This window comes from Mya arenaria, chromosome 4, assembly GCF_026914265.1.
Source record: "Mya arenaria isolate MELC-2E11 chromosome 4, ASM2691426v1".
NCBI lineage: Eukaryota > Metazoa > Mollusca > Bivalvia > Myida > Myidae > Mya > Mya arenaria.
The window spans coordinates 32,220,480-32,245,039 of NC_069125.1; the positions used below are offsets into that span (position 1 = coordinate 32,220,480).

At 34.1% G+C, this 24,560-nt stretch overlaps 1 protein-coding gene across 1 annotated transcript in view; it reads left to right on the forward strand.

Moving 5' to 3' along the window:
- LOC128231651 (serine/threonine-protein kinase tricornered-like) overlaps window positions 1-24,127 on the forward strand; it is a 41,326-nt gene extending 17,199 nt beyond the window's left edge. Inside the window, exons 4-13 of the mRNA XM_052944701.1 lie at window positions 6,302-6,424; window positions 13,010-13,093; window positions 13,517-13,640; window positions 14,459-14,613; window positions 15,204-15,306; window positions 16,073-16,134; window positions 16,815-16,932; window positions 18,396-18,519; window positions 19,147-19,325; window positions 19,791-24,127. Of these exons, the coding sequence (XP_052800661.1) occupies window positions 6,302-6,424; window positions 13,010-13,093; window positions 13,517-13,640; window positions 14,459-14,613; window positions 15,204-15,306; window positions 16,073-16,134; window positions 16,815-16,932; window positions 18,396-18,519; window positions 19,147-19,325; window positions 19,791-19,912 (1,194 nt within the window). The 3' untranslated portion in view covers window positions 19,913-24,127. The remainder of the gene's footprint in view (window positions 1-6,301; window positions 6,425-13,009; window positions 13,094-13,516; window positions 13,641-14,458; window positions 14,614-15,203; window positions 15,307-16,072; window positions 16,135-16,814; window positions 16,933-18,395; window positions 18,520-19,146; window positions 19,326-19,790) is intronic.
- Window positions 24,128-24,560: the final 433 nt, after the last annotated feature.

A 24,560-nucleotide genomic window follows, 5' to 3' on the forward strand; every position in this document is an offset into this window, starting at 1 on the left:
AGGGGTCAAGTATTATATTAATTTACTCTATAGAAAATGGACTTGAATATGACCAAAATTATAAAACATTTAACTCTGTACACATTTTATGTTGCCAGAGACAAATTACCCCTTGTAAGCAAATTTGTAAAGGCCAATAACTCTGGTTTTAATGATAGTTTATAATAGCAATCTTGTGACCACCTTGAGCATGCTGTAATGATATTAAGCATTTGCAGTTTCAACTAAAATGAAAACTATACCCTATTATGTGATTTTAATTGAGGAAAATACAATTTACCATTCTGTCACCATTTTTTGATACGAAGTTAATGTAAATAAACTTTAATAGAAAACTGTATGCAGGATAAATCAAATTTTGAGGTAGTTTTCCTACTTTGACCTTGAAATGACCTTGACCTTGAAGTGGTCAATGTTAAATGGCCATGTTAATTTTCACCCCCTCTTCTTTTTAATGGAAACTGCCATATTCTAACATTACATTTTTACTGAATAGGCAATTTACAGAGGCCATCTTATAGTTCAGCTATATTTATACTGCACCAAACGTTGGCAATTAATGCCGTCAGTTCATTGTAGAACATTTTGGCGTATAAAAATTCCCGTTCTTCCATTGTTGCCACCCTTCCCCAAAACAATTCCACTGATTGTCACTCCCCTAGCTTGTCTTGTGTTTAGAGAAAAGTCAGAATAATACTGTATTTAATCTTCTTTCAAAGCAGACTATAACTGCACCTATTGTTCTGTTATTGATAGTCTAATGGGGGATGACTTGATTAATCGCCTTATTTATCTATCATAGATCCTGAACCCGCTACTTAGTTCACAGTTTACCATTGATTCTGCCTAAAAAAAGAGCTTAAATTCTATAACTGTATTGGGTCGACTTAGGTTATTATTAAAGTAATTTTCTTGGAGTTGATGTTGCTATGATACAATGCATTGAGTCACAGACTACAGGAAATTGTCTGATTTTGAAATGGGACACCAGTGCATCATTCTTAAATCATAATTGCATTCTTTGTTTTTAAGCTTCTTTATGAGATTTGAAATTATTGTAATCTCGAATGTTATTCTGTAACCACGGTTTACGGTCGCGAGACTCGATAACTTTCATTGGTAAATTGGGATTTTTGGCGTGACTTTTGCACGCTTTTTTCTTCAATCATGCATATTATGTTCACAAAAATACATTTGTATCTGATGACGATTGTTGAGGTCATGTTAAATGGGGAAAATCTGTGAATAAACTGTTTTCGATAGGGCCGCTTGACTGGACCGTGCAAATCAAAACATCCTAGATGTGCTCCATTTGCATTGGTTGACAATTTTATTAATCGCAATATATGGGTGAAATTTGTTATCAGATGATGGTTACATGCACCCTTAATTGATCATGCATTTCAAAATTTAAAAGATTTACTTCAGTTTGTATCAGGTGACAATTTTAAGGTCACGGCTAAGCAGGGTGAAATTCTGGATCTAATGATGGTGCGCCCTTCATGCCATTTCAACGATGAGCCGGATGTCTTAATAATGTAGCTGATAAGACTTAGTGATTATTGAAATGTAAACAGTCATAATATTCAGATATTAATGCTTGCCTAATATTCAAAAACATCTTTACCATGATTCAACTTGTATCTTTCCAAGATATGAATAATTAACCTTAAAAAGAACACGTTCATCAAATAATGCTTTCTAATGTTTGAAGCTTGTCCAAACAGCCTTGGTATTATTGCGTTCTATTTAGAAATATAATAATTTACTTGGTTGATTTTGGCTTTAAAAAAAGATGCACCAAAAAGAAAGCTTTTATATCAAACCAACCTTTTTCTGTCCTTAGTGTTCATGCTCATGTCTCGTCCTTAGTGTTCATGCTCATGTCTCGTCCTTAGTGTTCATGCTCATGTCTCGTCCTTAGTGTTCATGCTCATGTCTCGTCCTTAGTGTTCATGCTCATGTCTCGTCCTTAGTGTTCATGCTCATGTCTCTACCAATGAGATTGCTGGACAGATGAACATCATTTAGAAGAGCAAGCTCTGCAGCCAATTATATAAAACTTAGACCAGTTGTCCACAGGTTATCTTCAGAGGCTAGTTTGTATATTGAAATGATTTCATTGGTTAATTATTTTTTTCGGATAAATATTGACCAATCAATTAACATTTTGGCGACCTTTGACAAGACGAAAAGGTTTACCAGTTTTATACAAATGACTGCTAAAAGAAATTAAGAAAGTTAATTAAAACGACAAAATTTTCAATACGTAACGAAAAAAAATCCAATTTAGTCATTAGTTATCTTTAGATTAGCCCGTGCTTTATTACTCTCTCTGACTTTAAATATAGAGGCACCCAATATAAGCTAGCATATATGAAATAATAAATGCCAACTATTAGATAAAATTGAAATTGCTTTAATTGGTTGTTGTTGAATTGTTCTGTCTGTTATATTCTCGTTTATAATGAAGAAACAGAAAAAAATACGAAAATGACAAAATTCAGAAAAAACTGGGACAAGCCTTCATTCGCAATTCTAATTTATTCATGACCATACTTGGTTAGATAATAGTGTTAAAGTTATTTTACGCGTTGTCCCATAAACCAAGTTAAAGTACCTTTTTGTGGTAAAGTTTATCTAATTGCCTTCAGTGCAAAAGTTCCCATATAATTAGCTAGGTATTCTGGCCTTTTAAACACAGATAATGGATTCTAATAAATTGAAGAGAAGAATCAAGCCACAATAATTATTCTTAAGATGTAACCTGTTATATAAACCCAAATTTGCCGACTTATACCCAATAGTTCAACGTATTGTTATGCACCAGTCCATTGTATCCATACCCCTCCCCCCCCCCCCCCCCCAGGTCCAGGGAAAAGCGGGGACTTTGACTTTCGGTCCAGCCAATCCCTGGTAAAATCCCCTCCCTGCGCGGGCAATCTGCTTGTAAAATCCCCGCTAAATGCCCCCGCACCCCAGGGACTATAGGTAATACCCATTCCCCGCTATTTTTGGCGCGAGGAAAAAAACCAATGCATTCACCTGGCACTTAGGGGCCATCTGCGAGGTAAAAACATGACCCATTTCCCCAGCTATCCCTGGTAGACCCCTGGACCGGGGGGGGGGGGGGGGGGTGCTGGTTAGGTTACAATTGACTGGTGCATTAGCAAAAAATTTGGCTTGACCATATATTTTTTAACACAATGTAAATGATATATACAAGCATTCAAGAAAAATTTTGTTTGCTGTTGTTTTCTTGTGTGTGTTTTTGGTTTCTCGTTTCTTGTTGTTTTTTTGGTTGGAGGCAGGCATGGCACAAGACACATTACTGACATTAAAATGTTAAATTTATTGAAATTCCTTTGAAATTTGATGTACTGGAGCATGTGAGATTTAGGAAATAAAATCACTTTCAGAATGAACAAAAGGCGTTCAAAAACCTTGCCCATTTTAACTGATATAAAATTATAAAACTAATAGAATATTTCAGTGGTGTACTCTAACCATATTTTTAAACATTCATTCATTGGTATAAAGGGATTGAATTACAACTATTGTGTCTCAGATTTATTGCTTTTTCATGGCTATTAAAAATAGTCAGACCACATTTGGCCATGTCACGTATCTAGGTCTGTTAGCCTTGATGTTGTATAAATGTATTTATAGTTCATCACTGCCGACAAGCCAATCTGAACGAAGTGTTTTGTGCACTCTTATTTGGTCGTAACTGTATTTAGAGCTCATCGATCACTTTAAACAAGCCAATCAGAACGAAGTGTTTTGTGCACTCTTATTTGGTCGTAACTGTATTAAGAGCTCATCACTTTAAACAGGCCAATCAGAGTGAGGTATTTTGTGCATTTTATTTTGGTCATAACTGTATTTACGTAGAGTTCATCACTTCAAACACGCCAATCAGAGCGAGGTATTTTGTGCACTCTATTTTGGTCATAACTGTATTTAGAGTTCATCACTTTAAACAGGCCAATCAGAGCGAAGTATTTTGTGCACTCTATTTTGGTCATAACTGTATTTACGTAGGGTTCATCACTTCAAACACGCCAATCAGAGCGAGGTATTTTGTGCACTCTATTTTGGTCATAACTTTATTTAGAGTTCATCACTTTAAACAGGCCAATCAGAGCAAAGTATTTTTTAGCACTCTGTTTCAGTTATTGGTGTATGTGACTCAGTTAATTCATATATTGGACCCTTACATCATACTAACAGGGTAGTGCCTCTAGTACAAGTTAAAGAAACTACATTCCTACAGTCACTGTTGCTCCCTTAGAATAAATAAATTGATTTTGTGAACTTTAACCTTTATTTATAAGAATTCTCTAGCAATATACTGATGTTGAAATAAAATGAAAAAACTCTAAATAAAGGTGCAAAAGTTAAATCATTTATATTCGTTGGCATGAAATTTCGTGGTTTGCCGAAAAATTACAATTTCGTGGGTACTTGAATTCGTGGTTTTTCGTTTTTGAAATAAAAAATAATCGAAATTGCGATCGTCCTAGATCGACTGCATTCCACGCGCTGGCCTGTGATTTCGGTTGTGTACAAAACTCGGTTTATGACACTCGCTAAAGTGGTACGACATGCCAATTAGTGCATATATCCATGTCAATTATCGATTTAATTGGAAATTAAGGTCATAAAAGAAGATGTACCCTGTTCCTAATACAGATAGACGAAGCCATTGAATGTCAATTAAGAATTTTGCAAACCGTGAAAACACCGAGAAGGTCCGTAAACAATCCCTAAAGATAGCTGATGTTTACAAATTCAATTACTTTTGAATATCATCTCATTTCAATATTTATTTACACGTTTTTGTTTAATAAGTATATTAAACGCTTTGTTTTGTACATTGTCACATTGGGTGCTCAGTAACCTCTAATGTAATCGATTAATTATTTCATTAAAGAAATAAAATCGAGAACCGACACTCATCACTCACATTTTGTACACCTGGAGATTTTAATGAACAGCACATGTTAAGGCACGTGCTTCTGTCATTTGTTTCATATAAACACATTAAAATAATTTGGTTTATTATTTGTTAAAGGCTGATATAATATATTAACAAAACAATGATAGTAAGATATACAGTAAGACGGATATTTTCGATGTGTACTACGGCCTCTGTAACGAATAAACTAGAGTATGTACAGAACATGGGAATTGAAAAAGGGAATAAAGGGTCAATATTTCGTGGGATCTTAAATTCGTGGATCACTTAACCCACGAAAACCACGAACATTAATGCCCCACGAACATTAATGATTTCACAGTAATCTAAATATAATTAACAGTTAATTCTTTAACAGGCTGAAAAAAATGTGCTAATCAATTAGAATTTCTTAAAAGTCCATAAAAAAAAAAATGCTTAAGCTTTTCTGCTGAGTGTGCATATTGTAGCATTATTATGTGCAGGAGTAATGTGAAACATCAAGAACAGTTTATGTTGGCGCAGAATTTACGATTGTACAGTTTAGATAGCTTCTATCTCCGAGGATAAACCACTTGCTACTTGCGCACGTATCGAATCAATAATAACCATTAATGCAATTGTGTCAGAAAAAAACATGATTTATATGCAGGCAATGCAGAGGAGAGGCTGAAGTCGAGAAATTTTAAATTAATAACGAATTATGGGGTATTTTGGTGCTAAAACTCATTTCGAGAAAAGCTTGATGGGATTTTAATATCTTGTCAATTATAGAATGCCTAAATGTGGATGTGAATTTTTTCTGGCGGGTTTTGCAATATGTTCTGTTTTAAAACAATTAAGTACTGATGGTTCAAATTTCTACACTAGGAAATATTCTGCATTTTCTCTGACCTTTGAATGAAATTTTGCCATCCTTCTTTATAGGGGATTCAGAAAGATGCTCTCTTGGGATTTTTTTTTAAAAGTCCTTATAAACAGTATCCAGACTATCTTTAACTACAAAAAACAACAACATTTTTTAGCTTTTTTATATGTTTTTGGAAGAAAAAGCTGAGGTTTGATAACCTTTGTGTTGTTGGAATGCCAAAGATTTAACGTTTGCCGTTACTCAAAAACAATTCAAGATTATGATATGAAACTTAGTACACAAGTTGCCAGAGTTAATATGCATGTGTAGCAAGGCCCATAACTCTGTTTTGAAATATGTGTGTAGGTCAAGGCCTATTATAAACAATATTACAACTTGAAACTGTTCAATTCTTTCAGCTGATGTTAGTATTTTGTTATTCAAATCAACATCACTTAGTTTGTCTAAATGTAATCATTTTCTTATTTCAGAAATCCCAAAAACGACAGCAACATGCAGTGAAAGAGACCGAATTCCTTCGTCTGAAGCGATCGAGACTAGGGGTCGAAGATTTTGAGCCGCTCAAGGTCATCGGCAAGGGAGCCTTTGGAGAGGTAAGGTCATGGATGTAGAAAGATTGACCAGGGTTGTTTTTCTAAGAAAAGCCAGAAGTATTGTTATTTAGCTTTGGCCTCATCATCAGTTGTGAAGAAGTTGTCATTGCTGTTGTGCAAAAAGTTAGGGATTGGCAATACTTTAAATGGTAAAGAATCTTTTAATGCTGTTAGGTTTACTGTCATGGTATAGACATTGGCTATGACAATATACACATTAATTTTGTAAAACATAAACTATAACCTATACTTTAAACAGAACAGATGTCCATGTTTGGTCTAACCGACTTTGGTGGAAATGTTCTTAATCTTGCTTTATGCTGAGATTTGTTAGGCGAACTGCTAGTCAAAAATTTCCATTGATAAAGTCTTGCACTGTTATAAAGTACATTTTCTGCATCAATATTTATTTTCAATGATCTTTATCTGAATGAGGAAAAAAGTTTGATCATTTCGAAATAAATATCTATTTTGCAAAATTAATTGGGGGGGGGGGTTTTGTGTGCTGAAATGAGATAAGAAATCAGAATGATGAAAATTAATGTAACGGTTCAACTTTTTGGTGCCAATCTGGTGTACAGTCCCTTAAAAAGTGTTTACAAAACAAAGTACTTGGCTCAGCAAAGAAAATATGACCACTTTGAACTCTTAAAATTTCCTTAATTTGAACAATTGTCAATTGGCTATTTGTCATACCATAAATCTACACTAATATTATCATACAGCTAGCATGTGCACAATTTATGTTCATTGTTTGCTTATGTCGACAGATTTTGTTTGCGAATGGTGTGGGCCTTCGTTGACTTCCTGGATTGAAGAGCTAATCGTAAAAATGGAGCATGTTTGAATGACTTGGTTAATCTTGATAAAACCTTGTTCGGTACCTTAATTGGCATGCATGTCTTTTTGTGAGTCGTAAGTCGTGATATATTGGCCTTTTTCGATACCTTGAACCAAAGTTTGTTCATTTGAAATGCGATCATGCAGTTTGATATACTTTGAAATTGCTTTAGAGCGAAACTGGTTGATTGTTTTAAATTTGGAAATCAGCTTTTGAAGTCTTTTATGTTTTAAATGCCTTTACATGATATTTCTGATTGAATCTTGATTACACGCTCAATATGTCCGGCACTGGTAGTTTGTACTGAAATGTACCGTTCACCACCGAAAAAAGAAACTTTACCATGCATTTCTCCTTGCTAATTGGATAGTGTAAATGCGTTTTTTTTAAATCAACTTTAATGCAACTTTTATATTATCAGCCAATAAAATTGCAGTTAGGCAATCATTAAGTCCTAGGCTTATCATTAAGAACTTTCACAAGTGACTTCTGCCATTCATCTGATACACACCACTCCCTGCTAGCGGTAATTTGTCAGCCAATGAGGTTGTTTTCTAAGTCAGTTAGAAGACCTAAAGTAATATCTTACTGCTTAAGAAGGGCCCAGTTGCTATGCTCACTGTGCCCATTCTTAATCATTGAAGAGTTTACTTCTTGTCATCTAACTATTACTTTATTCAAATTAAAGCTATGTCCTGCAGTGTACTGGTTTAAACATTAGCAGAGAATACAAACCATGTATAAATCACATTAACAATGGAAAATGGCTGACATAAAAATATAAGTGTTAATGTAAACATGACATTATAATTATTATTGTTATCTTATGGAGATCTGAGCATTAATATTCATGCTTTAATTTAAGGGAAGAGTCAAGCAATCTGATACATAATAAACACATTGTCAAGCTGTTAACATATCTTTTGTAACAGGGAAATGAAAACAATGATGCTTATTTGTCTATAAATAATAAATAGTTGGTTAATTGGCATTTCATAACCGACTCACAAAATACACACAACCAAAAAGATTGTTATAAGCTCATGCAACAGTAAACAATATTTTCAAATTTATTCAATACGGAATGAAGAGTTGGATGTAAAATACTAATAAAAAAGACAAAAAAACAACCTTGCTACCTGCACAGGGAAATGCCAATCAAATTTTTTATCAAATTTGATCTCGTTTTATAAAATTAGTTCAAAATAAGACATGAAAGCAATGTAAAATTCAAAAAAACATGTATTTTGCGATGCTCCATGAAGTTAATTCAGTGTATATAGGCAACAAAAAATGAAATGTCTATTCATTGTGAGTCCATTCTTTTTTTGTCTCATGTGCAACATAGTAAGCATGTTTTATTTAATGACTTTGATGTTGAATGGCATTTTGTGTGAAATAAGATATTTATGTTTGTAGCTTAAAACCTTGTGTGACGGTTTAGATTTGAAAACGATATGAACTGCATATAAGGATAAAAATTAATGCCGAGTTTGTTATCATGTTTTACTGGCAGATTTTAATGAAAATAGGTAATTTAAGAGGGACGAAACAGAATTGGGCCGGAGCAGTTTTTACTTTTCCATTTAGACTAGAATACGCAGGAGGCATTGCTTACATTAATGATATTTCAGTGGGGTGATGGGGAATGATACTACTGGTTGGGAATGAACTTATGAAAGCGCACTCATCAGTTCATAAAACCACGTTCACAATGTAAAGTAATATAGCAAAATAGATGCAGTCGATTTGTACCGCCTAAAAGCGGTTTCAAACAGATAATTTTTGGCACCTCATAGTAATTCATTTAAACAAAACCGTCCTTGTGAGCATAATTTAAAGCTACCATTTGATTGGTCAGTTGAAGTAAAACCAATGCAAGCTGTACATGTATGCTTGCTAAAGGGAGATATGAGCCGGGGTGCCTCTTTAGTAGTAAGTTCATGGTGATGACATTAAAGTAAACGTCCAATCGTTGATGACTGCAGTTGGTTTCTTCAGATGTGGGATGTCCATCGACAGACTATCATTAGATGTGCACTTGATTTGAAATTTTTACTTGTTGGATTTTGGCAGACTTACAGCAAAGATCAGTCAGTGCTTCAAAGACTTGAAATACTGAGTTCATTTGCAAACAGTAGTATCCATGTGGGGTATTAAGTAATTTATATGTTCGCCTCTCATCCAAATGGTTGTGCCAGACTCACATTCAAGGCCACAAGCCCGCTTTCTTATTTTAGTGCTTGGGATCAAATCTTTGAGCAAGCCCTGCTAAATAAGCCCAGAAAGCATTCTAGCAGTTCAGGGCTTGCAGGCTTGAGCTTATTTCGTCCACGCATTTACCCATGGCCAGGAAACGGACTTGAAAGTGACTCATTTCAGCTTATGATACTTGTTACTCTCCTCATGTCATCAAGCCTAAAAAATGTATTTAGACAATTCAACACTTCCATTTCAATTGGCTTAAAAGTGCACTTATTATTTTGAATTTTAGTAATTATTCAATGACACCATAGCAATATTGATTGTAGAATAGTTAAGTTTCAAAAGTTTGTTTTCTAAAATCAGGTGTGAAAAAAAAGCCCAGAAAATTAGCCTTCACATTATGAACTATTTTGTTTATTTTGTAAATCAAAATTTGGCAGACGGCCTCTGAAAAATATAAAAGAAACCACTTATGAAAAATAAATTATTAGATAAAGATCAAAAGTTTTTATTGCGTTCAAAAGCTTTTAAAAAGCAAGAAGTTTAGTTGTCAATGCAAGTCTAATTCGCTTACATTGCTTAGCTGGGTGTTTAATGTTTATATAAAAGGGTTACGAATGAAGTCGTTAATGATTCATATAGAAGTGAATGTGCACATATATTGCGCATTTAAACTTGTGTTCAGGCATCTGAATCCTCTTAAATGCACTGTTATTGATCTGTATTGAGGGGAATTATGGCAATTATATGAGCATTGAATCACGCAACAGTTGATCCGCAGTTAGAAAGACGCAACGATGACGACTATTATGTATATTGTGGAAAAATAACTTGATGATGGTTACCTAAAGTTACCACAGTTCTTGGACTTAATCTTAGCTTGATCTAGATACTTAAAAAAAACAGTTACAGCCCTGCTCTGAGATTTTTGCCTTATAATTATGTACTGGCTTAATTTATTTAATTCTAAAAATAGGAATGATGTGTTTTGTCCTCAAGTTTCTATAAATAAAGTTGATATTTATATAAATAAGAAACATTATGAAACTGTATTCATTTTGTTCACCCATCTTTCCGAAATATCTTCATGCTCCTTTGCATATGATATTGCAAAAAATATGTATTCTTTGAATGACTCTAATAAAAAGGAAACAGTATAATTTCTGTGGTATGAAGGTTATAGCAGTCAAGCATAACATTTAATGACAGTCTGCAAAAATTTATGTTCAATTTTTCACAAGTATTGCAAAATGTTTAGGAAATTTACTTCCTCATTAATACGCAGAAAAGTAAAATGGCAGAAAGGTAAAATGTCACGCAAGTCAATTGCTACTCTTTCATTCAGGATATTAACTTGGCTATCTCCCAGTTAACCCTGAATGACTTAACCCTAAATGACCGATATTGTTGGTTATGAGAAGTGCCTTATCCTTCAATACTGTAGTCCAGTTTTTGAATATCTATGTTGTCAAAACAAAACTTGCAAGTTGATAAAAGGACAGTCTAAAAGGCTTTCCCCAAGATAAGTTCAAAGTAAAAAAAGATATGAAAAAATATGGGCAAGTACATTGACATCTTTATTAGCCATTAACAGATTTTGTATTGTAAAGTAGAGCAGGCTTGATTAAACTTTCAACTTAAAGCGAGCTCATGAAATGTGATAAGATTAAAAAAGAGGAAAACATGATACTTGTTTTTGTGTTTGTTTGGGTGTTCTGGTTAGCTGTCATTTATGATGTGAGGCCACTTGGGAGGATAGATAATTGTTATAAATAAACTTAAAGTGACATGTTCTGTTTTATTAATAAACTTAAGCCACATGTTCTGTGTTTTATGTTAAACTTAAGTGATATGACCTGTTACTAAAGGTGGTGTGATTCGGAGATAAAAATATAAGCCCATGTCATATGTGAAGATATCTAAAAATAGAAACCTGCATCAGTTGTTGTTATTAGATATGACGCGAGGATTTTAAAAGACAACAGTAGTGCGTGTCCTTTATGACCCTTCAAAATGACCTTTGAAATTCTTTTTATTTACATTATACATAAGGATAAGAATTTCCACTTGTATTCACATGCAAACTGAAATATATAAGATGGTTTTGAATATTGACTTTGATAAAAAAAATGGTTGCATGTTTTGGAAGAAGGAAAATATTTAAATACTGAAATGGTTGTGTTTGTCTTATATGGTTATCTCTTGCGTGTTTAAATTATGCTTCTTTGTGATTGAACAATGCACTTAGGGTTTATGTTCCGTCATAGATTTATCTATACGCCCAAGTTCATGAAAGTCGTTAACCTTCGATTGAGCCCAGTTTGGTAAAATTAGGTTTAGACTGGTAATGGTTTTGTTATAATTACAATAAAAAATATTCAAAAGTAGGTGAAAATGAGATTGGTAATTGATTTTACATAATTACAATAAACAAAATTCAAAAGTAGGAGAAAATGAGATATCAATTTGATAAAAGCTGGAAGTCTTTTGCAATATCAGATATATTGATTTAGAATCCAAAATTATAACTGAGGGAAGATTTTTTTTGGCAAAACTTAGCAATCAAAATGAATGTAGTGCATAAAGAGTAAATGTTGTGGGGAGAATTGATATTGTATTATTGTCTGATTACACCGGTCTTGGGTTCCTGTGCATTGTATGTGATTTATATAGTCTGCTTACACTTAAATCTGCCAGTTTCTAAATTATTTACTTTTGGGGGAATCGACATTCACCTAGTGGAAATAGCCTTTTCTACTGTAGCTTGTGATATAAGGCTTTTTGTTCTTAACAATGAATTGGTCTGCTTTCAAAATGTCGAACTGTTTAAATAAAATCAATATGGTTGATTTTTTGTCTTTATATTGTGAATGTTGCTTAATTTCTTTCCACGCAACTTTTTTTGTGTTCAATTTGAAAAGTTGTAATAAAGTAATATAAATTTATTGTCCTCATTTGAAATATGAGTGATTTAATTTCCCCAAAATGACTCAGAGATTTCCGGGATGGGTATTAGTTTCACATTACACATGTAAATTGCACACTATTTGCATTTTGATTGCACATTGTGAGTCATGAGAAAAAAAAACAGTGCAAGGGAGAGAACCTCATTTTGAAGCAGATACATGTGTAAGAGTTGTTTCCCTTTGATTGATATTGAGTCAACATGTGCAGTTAATTATCTCGATCAATTTCATCAGCCCTGTAGGTGGATATGCAATTAACAATCAATCTAATGACATTTACAGGTTACATTGGAGATTTCCATAAATGAGAAGACATGTACAAAATGTTCCCTGTACTTTAAACTAATTATTGAGAGTATGGAGTAACAGCCCGGTATAATGTCAATACTGACTTGGTTTCCACAGGTGATGGCTATATTAAATGTGACTGGTGAAAGCAAGTAACTCCTACATGCTTTTATTTCTTATAGCAATTAGATTTCTTTTGCTCTCTCCTATGGTTTTATTGAAGGCAGCATGTTTCATTCATGAATGAAGCTAATGTTTTATCAGTTGTTTTTTTCTGCTATTCAGGTTCGGCTGGTACAGAAGAGAGATACGGGTCACATATATGCCATGAAAATACTCAGAAAAGCAGACATGCTAGAAAAAGAACAGGCAAGTTGATGCTCTAAAACTATACAAAGAAAAGATCATTGAAGCAAAAACTTTACAGAGAAAAGGTTCTTGAAGCATTATGAAATGCTGCTGAACTCTGATAAGTATTATTAATAATCCAAAGTTGAGAATCTTCAAAACATGATTTTGAAATAAATTTCCCCCTTTATGAAATGTTCTCTTAATTTCTCCAAATTCCATTACTTATTATATTGCTAGAGTTCACAGATTTCAGGTTTTATATCACATACTTATAATATTCAAACACTATGTAAGCTACTTACTCTTTTTACTTAAATAAAATTAAAAGTTCAGTCCAAGAAACAAATATTTTATGAAATTATACCAGTCTTAAATTGAGCATTGAGCATTTGCATTACTATCCTACATACACTAAATAATACATTTTTACACCCTTTCCAGGTAGCACACGTGCGGGCAGAGCGAGATGTCCTAGTAGAAGCTGACCACGAATGGGTGGTGAAGATGTATTACTCGTTCCAAGACAATGTCAACCTATACCTCATCATGGAGTTTCTTCCAGGAGGTAGGGACTTTACCCTAGCTCCTATCTTCTCTTTATTCCCTGCCCTATCATCATCCTCATCCTTTTCTTTGGTTCATATACCTTTTCTCATTGGTCACATCACTTTCCCCATTAGCTTTTTAAACTTTTTTTTCTTTTCAAAAAGTAGCCTTGACCATAGTTCAAAAAATCACTCAAGACATTCAAATGAAACTTTGTACACTTGTTGCCAAAGCATTCATGTACAGCAAGGCCCATAACTCTTGATTGATTGTTGTTGAGAAATGCCCATTTTTCAACTGAAAAACAACAGATGAGCACTTGTGTTCACTCCCATTCTTTCCTGCTATCCTTTTTTTACTCCACCCTTTTTTTCCTGCCTACCTTGTTTTCTCACCCTACCCCCCGCCCCCTTTCTCAAACACCTATTCACCCTCTTTCTCTCCCTGCCTCTCTCTCCCCTCTCCCATACCCTCTTTTTTACTGTTCGCCTTTTTTTATACCATGCCCCCACCCCCACTGTTCTCTTTACCCAGCCCCTTTTAATCTTCTGCTCCCTTTCTCAAAGGGTCTGTCCATTTTTAACTCCTGCCCCCTCTCACATTCATTTTTGACAAGTTCAACTTTATTCATAAGAATTGCAAATGTATGAGGTAAAAGCTGAAGGTTGCAAAAATAAAAAAAATATTCATTCAATATTCATCAGTCATGCTATTATTTGTTTAAAATTCATTGTCATGCTACTAAATGTTAAAAAAATAGAATCAGCCATTTGCCCACAGCAAGTTCATTTCAAACTTGATTCATTTCAACAAGGCTAAATTCCTGTTGTATTTTAGGTGACATGATGACACTGCTGATGAAGAAGGACACTTTGACTGAAGAGCAGACACAATTCTACATCGCGGAGTCCATCCTTGCAATCGATTCCATCCATAACCTCGGCTTCATACACAGGGATATCAAGCCAGATAACCTGCTGTTAGATTCTCGGGTAGGTTGATTTGATATGTTGAAAGAAGAGAAAAGCTTGAATGGACTATAAATTAAGTTTGACAACTTGTTGTTAGTTAGCTTGATAGGCCTTCTAGTTAGCTTTTAATAATAGGCCTTCTGAATCAGGTTAATGTAGGGTCTTATGGAAAGACTTTTACTAACAGTCTCAAGTTTGCGTTTAAACTTAAGTGGCAACACGGCAATTTTCATTTCATTGTAACTTTTTTTTGTTTGAGTTTTGGTGAAGAATTTAGTTTTCTGAGTCTGAAACTCAGACTGGAGACATTATCGGTAGTGAATTAGGACCAAGGACTTCAACCATGAAAATCTGGTAGCCAATGATTTTTGATGTTGACCAATGTAACAAAAGGACAAAATAAGATTGCATTAAGTTCAGTCATTTAAATATATATATGCATAAATGAATTGTAGTACATTTTGTTATGTGCTTCCTCAGAGGTAATGAAATTCATATTTACATTATCATCGCTATTTTAACATTTCTGATTGATTTAGACTGTTTATTGACAGTAATGGAAAGTGCCACAATGACAAACATGAATATACAGGTTGGTTCCTCTATTCCAGGGCCATATAAAGCTGTCAGATTTCGGCCTGTGTACCGGGCTGAAGAAGTCTCACAGAACAGAGTTTTATAAAGATCTCCATCACGGGAAAACCGGTGACTTTAGTATGTATTCTTTCTAAGTGTACATTTGCTTTTGACGTCATGTGGCAATGAAAAATCATTTTTAGTTTGTCTGTTGTTGCTTTATAAAGAAAAATGAATTGGCACACCGGTACCTTGGTTTTGATGTTTTCATCATGTTTGATGTTGGAATAAGTTTGACCTTTTATTAACAGCGAATCAGATAAGTAATAGTCACTTCACCCAGTTATTAAAGTTATTGAAATACTGCACAACTAGTATGAAGCGAGAGTTATATTTTATTTAAATCACGATTGTTCGGTATAGAAACCGTTCTGTACCATATTGTCACTAACTATGCAATAAGTAGCATGCCTACAGTTGTAATTTATCTGCATGCTATTTATTGCACGGTAAGATCTCTGCCTAATGGTTATCATTCTGAAATGAAAATTAATGCACAAAATGGTTTTAAGTTATGGTTAAAGATTCTTATTATGTACTTACATTTATTTTGTGCAAGAACATACTAACACTCTTTAAGTTTTTTAGTGGTCTACAGTATATTGTGTAAACTACCCACCAACTGGCCCAGCCACTGTTAATATATACCGCTTCATCTAATTTCTGAGTCTAGACTTAGACCCTTCTTTTTGAACCAAATATAATGTTGATCACTAATAAATGCAATTGTTGGTATTTGCATGTTCATTTTTAAATTTTACTTTTACAGTTATAAAATTTTACGATATGTTGACTGAGGTAAAACTGTTTCATATGAAATCTCAATATGCTTATTCTGTTACAGATTTAAATCCTATGGATTCTAAAAGAAGAATGGAAAGTTGGAAGAAAAATAGAAGAGCTTTGGTAAGATTATGACATGTAATCTTTTGTTAAGACTCCATACCTAGAATTTCCATACTTAACTTCAATACTGTACTTACCCACATGCTTCCAATGGTAATTACTCAGAAAATGCCTGAAGTTTTGAAAGAAAGTAAAGCTAACAGTTTTCTACCCTTGTCTGCTTTTTGGAGAACAAAAGTTTAGCTTGGTTGCTGCATTGGCATGGTTATGTAAAAACTTAAACCTTGGCCATACTAAAGAAACCTTTCGAGATATTCCAGTGAAACATGGTACGAATGTTGCTTGAGACAATACGCACATGTTTAGCAAGGCCCATAGCTCTGGCTAAAAAAATTGTCTATGTTTTCCCCTTTTTTTCTTCAAAAAAACAGACAATCGTAGGTGTTCTCAGAGGTGCTCTTGTTTTTCAAATAGTACATATTGACATTTAATAGAAATTATAGCACAAGTAAATCACCCGATTGTAGTACATATTGACATTTAATAGAAATTATAGCACAAGTAAATCACCCGATTGTAGTACATATTGACATTTAATAGAAATTATAGCACAAGTAAATCACCCGATTGTAATGAATGGGTTTTTTTACCATAAAATTCTTAGTTTTTAACAAAAAATTGTCCTGTATCTGTATTTTTTAAGTATACAACCCATTTCTAACGCTAGGACTTTTTTGCAGGCATATTCCACAGTGGGCACCCCAGACTACATAGCGCCGGAAGTGTTCATGCAGACTGGTTACTCAAGTTCCTGTGATTGGTGGTCACTAGGCGTCATCATGTATGAAATGTTAATAGGTGAGTACCCTTGCAGATTGGTTACTCTTGTGATTGGTGGTCATCTGTAGGAAATGTTTATAGGAAAGTTCATGTCATTCCTATCAGGAATTGATTAAGCAGTGTTCATTGGATCTTTGACAATCAAGTACAAATATTGAAATACTAAATTCCAAATACAGTGAAAACTCACTAAACCGGACAAGGTCCGGACTGGGCAAAATTTCCGGTTTAGTGAGGATTCCGGTTTAGTGAGGATTTGATGTACGGAGTAAGTTTCCTCAAAATATTAACTAAGTTAACCTTTATAGGTAAGTTGGAAATTGGAATAAAATAAAAACACATAAAGATAACATTTATTTTACATCAACGATGGTTCAAGTAACTTGAAATAATGCATAGAGTATACATGTATATTCATTTATATATCAATGTACATTACAGATACAGTTTATACAGTTTTAGACGGAGATTGAGACATGATTAAAGCACATGCAAAAGTGATAAACATAATTCTGCGTATTTATTATCATCTTTTTTTCGAGTCTAAAAAAATAAAACAACTGCTTGTTAAGTATGTTTGATAGTTTAATTAACGCACCGCTCTAATTTGATTCACTCATAGATGTCTTTAGATAAAACAACGATCCAAAATGATCACTTAATAACCGTTTCTAGTTCTTTATTTTCTGCAACAAACAAATTAATGTTTCAATCAATTTTCTTTTCACAAGTTTGATTAACGTTTGATTATCGCGCGGCAGTCAATCCACAGCGCAATCATCATTATCGATTATCGAGTTATCACAACATCAAAGGTGCAATATTTAACGACGCACCGGCTGTCAAAACAAAGTGACAAAGTGACACGCGATTCGCGAATTCCTAATACACAAAATCATTTTGACATGTTTGAACAAATATATGTCCGGTTTTGCGAGGTAAAATTACGTTGACAACTAACAAATTTTCTCGATTTTTTGTCCGGTATCCGGAATTCCGAGGTTCCGGTATTGTGGGGATTATTTTACATTGAAAATAGAAGGGGAAATCGGGACTCTGAAAAAAGTCCGGTATCCCGAAGATTCCGGTTTTGTGGAGATCCGGTTTAGTGAGGTTCCACTGTATTGTGAGATATGACTGAAAAGTTGATTGGTAAACATTTAATAATCGACAAGAAAAGAAAAAGTGCTGTGAGAATAATGACAGTCATAACATGTTCCGTCTTGATTTGATTTTAGTTAAAACTTATTTATTTTACAATGATTATGAAAAAAGTTATTTCAACATTATATAAATGTTACATGAGTGTAGAAGAAGCCAAACTGACTTTAGCCCAGGCCAGGAATCCATCCCAGGATGCCTAAGGGAGAAGCGAGTGCGCTAACAACAGTGCTTACCAGATTAACACATTTTTGCTGCCACACTATGGATATATTCCTCATTGACTCAGCAAGTTATCTATTAACATCTTATTCCAACAGGTTATCCCCCTTTCTGTTCCGAAAACCCCCAGGAAACCTACAAGAAAGTTATGAACTGGATGGAGACGCTCATTTTCCCGCCAGAAATTCCAATCTCTACAGAAGCCAAAGATCTCATACAAAAGTATGTATGCTGCTGTATGATAGGAGATTTTGTATTTTAATGCACCAAAAGTTTAAATTTTCTATAATTGTTCTTTTTAAGGTACTGATTTTTTTAGAAGTTTTTAGAGATTGTCTATACCAATCGTTGAATATTTGAGCAGTGATAGAAATGGCTGGAATTGTGCTGCGAAGTAGACATTTATAGGGGAAATCAATCACAAATTTTATCCTGTAATTTTTAGCAGTAGAATAACTCCAACTGATTTATATATGTTTCATATTGTAATATTGTACTTACTAAGGCTAATTAAGCATAAAGCAAAAACAGTGAGTTGAGCTTGATCTTGTTGTATGGGACTTAATATTGGACCGATTGTTCAGAGCTTTGTTAAAGTTATTAATAATGTTAATGTCGTCGTTGTTAACTTCTGAATTGGTTAACTGCGCTGGAAGTTTCACAAACATCATAAAGTATTTCATCTTTAAAGGTTAACAACGGTGTCATTAATCACTTTTTTAACTTTATCAAAATTTTGAACAATCCGGCCATTGTTCGATAAATTTGCGCCAGATAATCAAGGACACTGGTCTTAGCCATACCATACACTAAATAACATGTCTGATATAATATTTTCACTTTCTCTAGGCTATGTTGTGATCCAGAGCATCGTCTCAGCTCACGGGAGCAGATTCAAGCCCAATCATTTTTCCGGGGCTGCGACTGGGAGCATATACGTGACCGCCCAGCTGCCATTCCCGTCGACATCAAGAGCATAGATGACACATCAAACTTTGACGAGTTTCCTGATGTGGACCTTAAGTGGCGTAAGTTTAACATTAAAGAAGTTGTTTTCCTTGTTTGCCATGTTGATGCAGGGCTTTAAAGTTCCAAGTCTCTTGAACGCAAAGAATCTTTCCATTGTTGTACAAACAAATTGACAAAATGTGAAATTATTCTTAACTAAATATACCAACTCCACCAAAGAAGGTGTATTCAAACAATTTATTTTATTTAAATCTTACTGAAAATAAGATTTCAAATGTAACATTGTAAACAGATTTTGATGTCTTAAACTTCCAACCTTTCACCTTTGAAAGTTTTATCCAAAGTGTTTCTGTACTTCAAAGAACTCATTTTTGGAAGTTTTTTTGTTTTGTTTTTTCTTTAAGGTAACAATCTACTTCCAAACTTCCTTTTTTGACAATAAACAACATCAGACGAGCATTAGCGTTCGCACCATGGTGTTTGGAAATGGCTTTGTATCACCTGCTACCTTTGTGTATTTTCAGCAACACATATTCAGAAAGTGGACATTACTAAAGATCAGGCAAACAACAAGGACTGGGTGTTTATAAACTACACATACAAACGCTTCGAGGGCCTCCCAAAATCATGGCGGGATAAGAGTTAGCCCCCTTGATCGAATCAAGGGAGATAATCCTTCAGGACTTTGTATTGTGATACAGTGACAAACTGTCACATTCATCCTGTGACCTAGCTTACACACTGAGGCTTTTTAGCATTTATTTGTGTGCTCAGTGTTTAACTGTTTGCCGTCTGCTGGGTGTCAAACTATGGGGATAAAGTGACGATGATTTTATTCTTCCGGGACACGTGTGGTTTCTCATGGGACTTGTGAACAAATACATGTACCCAAGCCATACTTCAAAGAGACATCCCAAAGCTTCGTGTTTGATTTATGGATTTATAGCATGATTTTGTTTTGTTTGGTTGCGACTGGTATTTCTTTAAAATAAAAGGAGTGGTTATCGCAACCGCCTTTTGATTTCGTATATGAAAATCGTAGTGAAAATTGGAAAGTGCTTTTAAACATTTACACAGCAATGTGAAGTGCTTGACTAAAAGTTCCATAGATTTGATCGAGTTTTTTTTTGCGTTTTTTTAAAGCAAACAGAACTAAGATACAACTTCTAAATAAAGTTTTTTGCAAGAGTGAGTATAATTAAAAAAAATATTACTGGAACTATCTTTCCAAAGAACTCATTGTCATGAACTATTTTTCATTTTAATCAGTCATAATTATCATATTATTTACATAACTTGCTTCATTGAATTGTAACTAAATTTTGATGCAAACTCACTTTTTCATGACAATTTGTTAGCTTAGTGAAATGTTTGACGATCTGGAAAAAAGGCAAGACAATTGAAACAAGTTTTTAAAGGAAATGCAGTTAAATAGTTTAGCTGTCAAGTCATAACTTTAGGGCAATTGTTGAGATATTTGTGCTTAATACATTAATGAGTTAAACTATAAGCATCTGGTTCTTAAAGCTATGTTCAATATTATATAAGCAAATTTTAATTTATGTTTTTTTTTATGAATGAAAATTGCTTTTTCACTATATCTTGTATACTTAAGTATTGATGTTTCGAGGCGTTTTTTTAAGGATTTGAAATCATGAGAGTGATATTGGCAACGGTGTAAAGCGGCTTGCTTCATGAGCACTAGCAATATAACATATCAATTCCTTATATTTTTCACATTCATTCACTATTTATTATGTTCATTTTTCAGTTTTTTTTTCATTTGTAGGCATAAAATGATGTTTGCCCTGTGTATTTTTAGTATAGCTTTAGTTTTTTAACTCCTTTTTTGTGCGTTATTCTGTATAATCATATTCTCTGTACTCTTTTGTCCATCAGCAGCCAATTGTATAAAAACTGATTAATTCTTTGGTTTGGTTAAAGGTAGTCAAACTGTTTATTGATTGGTTCAAAATTATTCAATAATACAGTTGACCAATCAAAATTGCTTGCGTGTGCAAACTAAGCAAAACTTAAAAAGATAAGTTATCCAGTTTTATACAATTGGCCGAGGTAGCAATCTATTACTTATCCGATATTCTTTTTCATGACAATATTTCTTCATAATCAATGAAGATATTAACATTAGTTTCTGCAGTATGCGGGGAATGGCAATGTGTTTGTTTACATGTATAGCTCTTTTAAAGTAAGTAGATAATGGGGGATGGTACCATTTCAATGAAACAGAGGAAGTAATAATTGGGTTATATCATGCAGACGTCACAGACTGTATAGTGTTAAACTTGTATTGCTATGATAATTGACCCTCTGTTAGTTTATACTCATTTCTGTTTAGCTCGATTGTGACAAAAGCTGATAGCTTATAGAATCACGTCAAGAGTCTGTTTCCTGGGTAGAATCCAATATTGTTGTCTTTTGTGCGAGGCCATGAGAAAGACCCCTGGTGGGGATTCCAACCAACAACCTCTTGGGTGAACGATTGTCAGCTGCATATTGATCCACTGTACAGTTTGCTGTTTACAAACACTTATCAGATAAGTCTTAAGCAAAATAAGGGGGTTTGAATGATGATAACCTTAAAAAGCATACTGCTGACTTATATTTCATCTTATTGTCGAGCATACCGATCCCGTATCTCGGGTAGACTAAGCCTCACTGTTATCCAGGGACTGAATTTGTGCCTACTATTTCTATCTACACATTTTATGTCTTGTACGACTAACTACTGGTGTGTTCAAGGTACACAATCTACTAGGTAGGAACTATGAAGGTTCAGGATGATTAAGATTTTGCTTTCGGTAGTATGATTACAATATTTCAAGGTATAAGGAAGTATTGTTACTAGGGGTCATCATTAACAGTGTTAACCTGTTAATTTACCAACAAAGGGTAGTCTTTCGACATTGACATTGAAATGTTCCATAATTTAATCGATTTGGTTCCAAACTTTGTGAAAAGTTGTTAGGACCATATATTCTAAAACAGGGATCCTTTGGAAGTAAAACAACACATGAACTGGCTCAAGAATGAAGATAGCAGTCTGTGTTTTATTAACACCATTCATTGGCTGTAATGTAAAATGCAACACTGTCATCGTCCTTAACACAAGATCCTGGTGCATAAATCAGAGCCTGGCTGTGTCTGGTCACATGTCGAAGGTTTTCAGAGATGGTCCAAGTAACCCACTGCTATGTACAACCATGTGCTATTAGTAAGTGAAGAAATATAATCACAGTCTTTTACAGTCAAAAGTTATTGGCTCGACATTGCTTGGCTCGGTTTCCTCGTTGGCTCAAACTGGATGTTTAGGACCGATTTTGTTTGACTCTTTGTAAGCGTTCCCTGCTTGGCTTGATATTAAAAGCATTTTAGCCGGTCCTTGGATAATCGAGCCAACAGATTTTGACTATTTGTCAATGCAATGGTCAAATGACAACCAGCATCATATTAATTGCAAGGATAATGTCAGTATTTTCACAAACAAGTATACATGTATATTGTCTTTCCCAAGTTCCGTGCTGTCGATAGAAACAATTCAGCTGTTCTAACTGCATGAAGAGTTCAACGCATTACTGTTGTAAATGCATGTTAGTTATTGCAGTGTTGCATTTAGCGAACAAACTGTTAATTTTGTTCTTACCAGTCAAGGTTTTAGTCATTTTGAATGTGTCTTTCATGTGGTGAACTTTTTCATATCAATTATGTTTGTTGTTTGCCAAAGTTGTATGTATTGGAGCAGTAGCGTCCATATTTTCCTTTAAACATTTTGGAACCCGGGAGTTACAAATTTATTTGCCCTAGATATATCCGCATATAAAAGCAAGGCCCACAACTCAGTCTTTCATAGTTGTGAGTGATCCCGCTTGTTGGACTAAAAAAGCAGACAGAGGATCGTCCGCGTACATCCCATGGGTCTCTTGTTATAGATGATGGATAACAGAGGAGTATTTAATTGCTTGTATTTATTGATTGTGCGCTATAGAAGATAGATGTCCTATTCTATCCTTTGGTGACTTGTTAGGAGTTGGATAATATATATTTAAAAAAAACATTCCATAAGAACCAATGTTGTTTGTGTGGGAAGTTATGAGTATATACTTTTCCCTTCTGTACATTGTTAGTAATGATCCTTAGTGATTTGCATGGCTGCCTAGTTCTACCTACTTGTCATTGGTGTAAATCATTGTTTTATGACTGTGTTTCTAGCATTTGGAAAAAAAGGGGGAAAAACTTTCAATATAATGTTTTAGCAGTGGGAACATTTCTTAAAACATGATTTAGTTGTTATTGATCTTTAAATACAAATGTACTAAGTTGATTAAAATATGTGTTTTCCTTACAGATTAGAATTTCTGTCAAACATATTTTCTATGTTGTAAGTCAGACAATTATTAGGGATTTTTAGAGCATGGATAAGCTAAAACTTTGTGACAAGCAACTAAGGAATTAGTTCTTGTTTATGACGTTATGTTACATTATTTTGTTTGATAGACAATTGTAGTGGCTTTCAATGTTTACTGTGTAAACATGACGTTTCTGTGCTAATTATGTGTGAAGATTGGGTTATGTGGATTTCTAGGTCAAGGTCAAGCTTTGAGGTCAAGTTCAAACAATTGATGTGAAAAGAGTGAAAAGATCTCCCCAAGTCTACAAAAGAGACCGTTAACTTGTGATAGAATGCTAGTGTGTTATCATGAATGACTCCCCTTTGATATGATAACTGTGTATAATGATGGGCATGTGTCGTGCCATGATATATTTAATCGTTGACCATTTTATTGTTATATGATTTGATTGAACACAAACACAAAACATCTGTTGATTAAATTGTTAAAATTTTCATTTTTGTTGTTAGTTTTAACCCCCTAGTTAAGGTATATAGAAGTCAATGTATACCTAGTTGATGTGAACAGCTGATGGATTATAGAATTACGCTCAAATCCATTTCCTGAGTAGAAATGGTTTCAACGAAGGCCACTAGAAACTTCATTTTACTATGGCATGAGTTTGGGACTATTTGGTGCCCTATTGTGAATAACTGCAAGGTTTTACCAGACCTTGGACTAACGAAGTTTGAAGGGGTTATATTTGAGTCACCCCATGTTCAGTTGGTCTGTCTGTCGCAATTTTGTCCAGAGCGTAACTTTGAAATGAAACTTAATACAATGGTAAAGCAAAATGAGAGGAAATGCAGTGTACAAGAACCATAACTATATTTCAGCTAATTACAGAGTTATTGCCCCTTTTACTGTTTCTTGCCCAGAGCATAATTT